Source organism: Sitodiplosis mosellana, unplaced genomic scaffold, assembly GCF_009176505.1.
Source record: "Sitodiplosis mosellana isolate CC-2019 unplaced genomic scaffold, AAFC_SMos_1.0 Smas_scaffold_2209, whole genome shotgun sequence".
In the NCBI taxonomy this organism is placed as follows: domain Eukaryota; kingdom Metazoa; phylum Arthropoda; class Insecta; order Diptera; family Cecidomyiidae; genus Sitodiplosis; species Sitodiplosis mosellana.
The window spans coordinates 1-6977 of NW_022597451.1; the positions used below are offsets into that span (position 1 = coordinate 1).

The window sequence follows — 6977 nt, forward strand, 5'->3', positions numbered from 1 at the left end:
TTTAATAAGTCGTTTTTATGCTCACGGGTTCAATTTAAAAATGCAGATAAGGCAATCGACCGGTTTTGAATTTATAAAAACAGTAATAATAACAATAAATTCAAACAATAATCGTATACGACCTAGTACATATGTTCAATTATCTGCCTTTGTCTGTAGTGTTATCGCTACATTGAAATTCGTATTCCTTATCAGTTACTTATCGAGCTTCACCCAAACTAAAACACTATCAAAAATAACAAAGCTGAGAGTGGGAAGAGTTTAATTTTGTTAACATTCTCAAATAAATTTAGTTAGCTAGCAATTTACAAAATTAAATCCAACCAACCTTAGTGTTAAATTTCTATACTCAGCTATCTCGCATTCACAGATATCAATATTCAAAGTAAATTCTTGACTTTGGACTCAAAATCTATTCCATCGTTGATTCTGAACAAGCTTTGATTGTTGTTCATACATTTGGGATACTTCTCTCAGAAAATGTAAACGGAACTTTTATTCCGATTCGGAAGAATCTATCCAATTTATAGGAATTACTTTGTGCTAGGAATGTCGATAAATCTATCTAACTCATCTGAGTTCCGATAAATCCGCTAATTTTTCAGAGAACCATATTTTCATTTTACAGTTTATTGAATTCACAACACTTTATCTATGTTGACAATGTATTTATTTCGGTTCATAATTGATATGAAGTAGGTTTGACATAAGAAGATAATAAAAGCTGATATAGCTGCCTATGTTTTGTATGTTCGGTTGTGATTAACTTCAATTGTACTATCAGTTTAGAAAGAAATGCATGTTTTATTTACTTGTTGTTGATGGGTATTGTGCATGTGCATTGTGCATGTGCATTGTGCATACACGAAAAATATCTGATGAAAATATTCATACACTTGAAAAATACGCGATATCATTCAGTTCGATTGTAACGCCATTCAATTTGAAAATACATGGATCTGGGAGGAATTTTATCCCTCTCACACTTACTGCTGTCATATTTCAATGTTGTGCTAGTTGTGTATGGTGCGAGTGAAAACTTTGAATGTCACCCAGGGACTTTTTTTTTACCAGGAAGCGAACGGCTCATTCAATGCATTGCACCCGGTCGCGAGAACACCGAAGGCGGTCGATCTCTGGGTGCTTATTAAGCACTGCTTATGATTGGATTTGAAAGAAAGGCATGAGAGCGCTTCAAGGGACGCTGAATAAAATCGAACCCGAACGCGAGCGGGCCAAAAAAAAGTCACTGCTCTCACTCCAAAAACTATAGCTGTTTTTTGGCTTGAAGGTGAATCGAAACAATTTTCATGTGCTTAGTGCGTATAAGTGTAACAGTAAACAACAAGATAGATATCATTTGATTCCCCTGTTGATTCCTCTTGTATCAATATTCACCAAAGGTTTCTGAAGAGCATGTAAAATGACAGGGCTGTGTTCAAAAACTGAAAAATCAAGATATTTTTGTTACTCTTACAATAAATACAAAACGGATTCGCGTAATCAAATTCAATTAAAATCAATTCAAGTTCAACTTACCCGTGTATAGCTTTCCAACGAGCACTTAGTGATCTTATAGCCGGTAATATAAAACGGACGTTGCGATCTTTCCATCATAAGTAATGTGAAAATCTTAAGATCATTCGGATAATTGTAGAATTTCGAGTGATAAGCAAAATCAGCAACTTGCAAACATTTCCATGTGATCAAATTACCGTAAAAACAATAAACGAACAACCAAACCAAAATCAAGAAATTCGAAACCGCTGGCTGGAACAGTTTAATATTGATGTCCTTTGTAAGAAAAATGAATGAAAAATTTTATTGAACAATAAATTTACATTGAATAAAAGTTCGAAAAAAGTTATCATTTACCATAAACTGTGCCATCGATGTAGATAGCCACACAGTTCCCCCGCTAAAGGTCAAAAAAATCACTCCATCGACAAGAGAGGCAAAGTTTTCGATCAAACTGTTTGGAAAATAGAACCATTTTCAAAACTTTTTCTTTTAATTTAGTTTAAATTATGAAAATAACTCAATTTTTGCACAAAAAAATGTAGATTTCGGGTAATCAAAGATGAATCATCTATCAATGTGTAACATTATAATGAAATATTGTTCGAAAGGTCTTTTTCTAGTTTAACTCACCTTAAAATTCTCTTATGAAAATCAACAGCTTCAAGTAAACTCCGTCTCAAGGTAAATTTTGTTAAACCATTGTCATTGTTTTCATCGCCGTCATTTGCCGTTAGAAATGCATCAATTTCATCGAAAATGCTTTGTAAATCATTGATGCATGCTTCGACATACCAGCAAACGCCAATATAAAAAGTATTGATCGAACATAAAACGGCAGAAAATTTCCATCCAGCAATTAATTCAACGAGAATGCCAGACAAAAATCCAGGCACAGATTTTTGGTCGAAAGGTAATCTGTTTTTTTCGGGTGAAAAATCTTAAAAAGTTGTACTGCTTAATACCGAGCGTGGCTCTTTTATTCGCAGCCAGCTATTTCTCGCAGTTTTACGTTGCTAATACATTTCCTTATGGGGATTTTTGTTTTGTTTATTTTTTGTTGTTTGTAAATAAATCTGCCTTTCTTTTTGCATTGTCTCTACCCACTTCTTATGGACATATACTATGTACAGTCGAAAGGTAATCTGTTGATATAGACAGACTTGTTGACAAATAACGGTAAATAAACAAAACAAAAGGAGGAAATGTATTGGCAGTGTAAAACTGCAAGAAATAGCTGGCTGCGAATACAAGAGCTCGATATTAAGCAACACGGAATGTCTGCTTGATTGAAATTTGAATTTGAAAGAAAATTGAAATGAAGGAAAAAATAAATCTACTCTGACATCATTTTAAACGGCAGAAACAGTTGATCCTTCTGAAAGTCTCCCTTCATAATAAAAATGGTGGCCATAAATATTGGCATCAATAAAACTATGCTGCACACGAAGAATATCAAAAAAGTGAAACGTTTCGAAATTTTGGTGATTCTTCTCTCGACTGCTTCATAATTCTTGACAAAGGAACGATTTGATCCTGAAACAAAAAAAATTAATCCGTTTGAATTGGGAGTATGAGGCTATGGTTTAGGAATTTTCTGCTTATATCATTCCAATTGCATACAATTTTCAATGTACATTGAAAATGATTGCCGTTTAATTTTTTTTATTTGAATGTTCATCTATTTATTTTTGAAAAATGTCACAAAATACGTACTCGATTCAACAATTTCATCTAGCTCATTCAAAAGTTGAACGACTGTGTTACAATTCCACAAGAAGTGACAGTACATTCCGAAACTGATGCTACATTAAAACCAATTTCAGTTAAAAAAGTGTTTCCGTCTCATTTTTACTAACGAGTCATTTTGCTTACGTATGTGCCGTTATGCCATAAATCGATTCGGTGGCTTTGCGAAGATTTCGAATGTTTTGCAAAAAGTACACCATTGAAGGTATCACTAAAAAGAGCTCCAGTGATAGAAACACAGTGGTATTCAGTTTTGTACGGACACTTCGATATTTTTCTGATTTTAATAGAAAAATTCGAGTAAAAAACATTTGATTAAATAACAACACTGGCATTTTGTGACAGAAACACTTTGTTTCAACCAAGGATAATCGGATTTTTACAATATATTTTGGCTACGTCTCTTGAAAATATTCTTCTTTGAACTGTCGTCAAAGTGTCTGAGATTCTTGTATTTATACCAGTTTATTGAAATTAATATTAATGTTCAGTGGTCTTAATTCTGGTCATTGACCAATTTTATTTGGGCGGTTCGTCGTTGCCGCCGTCTGCAAAAGTTTTATATTTCAACGATGTCTGCTTTAAGCACTTATTATCGTTGAAAATAAGAAAATAGTTTCGAAGTACATGCATTGAATAAATTATTTTTTTATGTTGTGTTAATATCTAGGTGTTATAACAACTTTTTCCGTTTTAAATGTTCATTCAGAAATATATCAAACTTTAAAGTAGCAAAAAAATCAATTTTTAAGCCAGACATGATAATTTGGTAAATGACACGTTTTATTATATTTGTCGAGACGAGAGTTTAAAATGAGAACGGATTTTTTGTTCAATTTATAATATAATTCGTTGATGACACATAAGAAAATACAAATTATAAATTATGCATTCAAAAAAATCGATCGGTTTTAGATTGATGAATATTTTCTTAGCAATTATTATTAAACCTGAGCTGTACATGAGCTGCACTGTTTCATACAAAAACTTACAATTTATCGTCGATTACAGTCAATGAACTTAGTTCATGCATAATGTATGTAATATAAGACAGTGAATAAATATGTGGGATGGGGAGATTGGCGAGCATCGTTCAAGAGATCTATTTTTATTTGAAAGTTATCTGGGCAATGACGGATGTACGAGTAGTGAGGCAAAGATTTGTTCAAAACTGTTGACATAGCTCTTTCCGATGAAAATGACGATTCACTCTTTATCGATTGAAATGAAGCAGTTCCTATGTTTTGGTCGAATGAATGCGAAAAAAATACTGCTGTAAAAACAAGCTGTTACTGACACCACAATTTATTTTCATTTAATTTAAGATGTATTTATCTCATTTTTCAAGATAAGTGTTTCCTATTAAGATATAGACAATTTCTTCCATAAATTTATATTTCATTGTATCCGTTTTGTGGAGTCAAAGTTTATGCTTCATTCGTATGATCAGATAATCGGCAATTTTGAGCATGACTCTTGACCATTGAGATTAAGAGTTTAAAGTGTAGTGTAATTTATTTAATTTTTTCTTAGAGTTTAGTTATACTTATGCAGCGGAAGCATCTACACTTCGTTTTATTTCGTTTTGAATCAAAATCAAGCAAAATGAAATACAGAATTTTTTGTTTTGTTTTTCTGATCTATATAAATTTAGTTACTGCAGGCTCAAGCTCAATTACCGACTGTTTCTACGTTAACGGTGTTGATCAAGCAGTGACATTCGTGTGTGAAAGTTTTAATGGAACATATCCAAAAAGCAACTGTTACCAATTACTTTTCAAAGATAATTTGTGGGCAACCAATAGAGCCAAATTGAAAGCACTAAAAATTGGTAGCTGTAGAGGATCAGGATTCAATGAAGATCTTTTCAAAACTTTCGAAAATTTACGTGAATTTGATTTTTCATTTTACGGAGTGACATATTTAAATTCCAAAATTTTAAATCTAAGGAAGTTGGAAATACTGAATGCATCGCATAACCTACTCCCAAGCATTCCGAGTGGCCTGTTCTCTAATACACCAAATATCACGGACGTAGATTTTTCATACAATAAATTCACTTCAGTTGATGAAGTTTATTTCAAAGGAGCTGCAAAATTAACCAAAATCAACTTTTCGCATAATCAAATCTCAGTATTGAATAGTGCCATCTTTAAAGACCTCAATGAACTGCATTCAGTAGATTTGAGCAGTAATTTAATAAGAACTATCAACAAGAACCTGTTCAACAATAATCACAAATTAAAAGTACTACGATTGGATAACAACCCGTTGCAAACGTTTGATTTTCTTCCCAATTTCATGAAATCAGCTTCAGTGAATATTACACTGAACCATATTTCGCGACTTGATGTAAGTTCTTTAGGAGGTTCCGTTCAAGTTGATTTAGTAAACGAAAATGAGGTGCTTTTCCGTTTAACTGAAAGTAATTCCAAGCTAATCATAATAAAGGAAAGTTTTGAAAGCTTAAATTACTTGAATATCTCTGGAAATCACATCGAAAACACTGCACAGATCGTTGATTTATTGGGATCATCAATTGAAACATTGGATGTGTCATCGAATTTTATGGAGAAATTAAATGTGCAGACTTTTGAAAAATTCATCAATTTAAAAAGTTTGAATGTGAAAAGTACAAACCTGAGCGCCATCAATTTCGACCAGTTGCAGAATGTTTCGTTTTCCACGCACAACAAAAATTTAGAGTCACTGAATTTAGAGAGCAACCCGATTGTTCGTTTCGATTGTAACATTTTTACACTGCTTAAGAAATCAGTTGCAGTTCAAGTTTCCTGTGATCATATCAAAGAAATTGATACAAGCTGCATGGAGAATGCGTTAAAAATCGACTTGGATGTCAAAGGGATCATATTCCGAGTTTTAAATCACTTAAATCGCTACTCCGAACTGAAATGTCGCAAAGAAACGTTACAAAATGTCAAATATTTGAATATCTCCAGCAACGAGCTCGAAAATACACCTCAAATAATCGCATTGCTGGGATCATCCATCGAAATATTGGACGTGTCTTTAAACTTTCTACGCAAATTAGACGCCAACATCTTCGAAAAGTTCGAAAATTTGAAATATTTGAATTTGAAACAAACGCAGCTGTCGAAAATCTCTTCAGACACGATGCATCATCTCCCGTTCTATCGAAATGGCAAGAAATTGCAAGAGCTGTACATGGATAGAAATCCAATAGAACGATTCGATTGTAATGTACTTTTGCTATTGATGAGTTCAATTTTGATCGAAGTTTCATGGGAAAATGTTAAAGAGATCGATACAAGTTGTATGGGCGATTCGTTCCAAATGCATGTGGATAAAGGAAAAAAAGATGTCATTTTTCAAATACCAAACGATAACTCTGAGTTACACTGTTTGAAGGAACATTTTCAGAAATTAATTTATTTCAATATTTCTGGGAATCATTTCAAGAATACGGCGGAATTGATAGATCTATTCGGACCCGCTTTACAAACACTAGATGCATCGTCAAACTTTATCGGAAAATTAAAAGCAAAAACCTTCAAAAAGTTGCTTAATCTGCAGTATCTCAATCTCAGCAACACCAATCTATCGAACTTTTGCTTCAACACTTTTTACCATCAAACTAAACTGAAGACACTCGATTTGTCTTTCAACCGAATGAGGAAGGTGGACTTCACACTATTCCTGAGAAATTTTAGAACATTAACCACTTTAAA

The 6977-nt window shown here is 33.0% G+C and overlaps 2 protein-coding genes across 2 annotated transcripts; one reads left to right on the forward strand and one right to left on the reverse strand.

The window, feature by feature from the left end:
- Positions 1-784: 784 nt before the first annotated feature.
- LOC129571372 (uncharacterized) lies at positions 785-4300 on the reverse strand. Its single transcript, XM_055451162.1, has 5 exons — positions 4260-4300; positions 2152-2436; positions 1876-1972; positions 1540-1794; positions 785-1445 (listed from the first exon to the last, which is right to left on the reverse strand). Exons 1-5 carry the CDS (start codon positions 4298-4300, stop codon positions 1395-1397), a joined length of 729 nt encoding a protein of 242 aa, XP_055307137.1. The 3' UTR covers positions 785-1394.
- A 30-nt stretch (positions 4301-4330) lies between these two features.
- LOC129571373 (chaoptin-like) lies at positions 4331-6972 on the forward strand (the record flags this gene model as incomplete). Its single annotated transcript, XM_055451163.1, has 2 exons — positions 4331-4406; positions 4922-6972. Coding segments are annotated over exons 1-2 (2127 nt in total), but the record flags the coding sequence as incomplete, so codon positions are not given.
- Positions 6973-6977: the final 5 nt, after the last annotated feature.

Bases quoted from the DNA above. Each gene is read 5' to 3' on its own strand.
- LOC129571372 (XM_055451162.1), bottom strand. From the start codon at position 4,300: ATGCATGAACTAAGTTCATTGACTGTAATCGACGATAAATT. The intron at 2,437-4,259 runs GTAAGTTTTTGT...CGAAAAAAACAG, and splicing joins ACTGTAATCGACGATAAATT to ATTACCTTTCGACCAAAAAT. The intron at 1,973-2,151 runs GTGAGTTAAACT...TTTTCCAAACAG, and splicing joins TTTCATAAGAGAATTTTAAG to TTTGATCGAAAACTTTGCCT.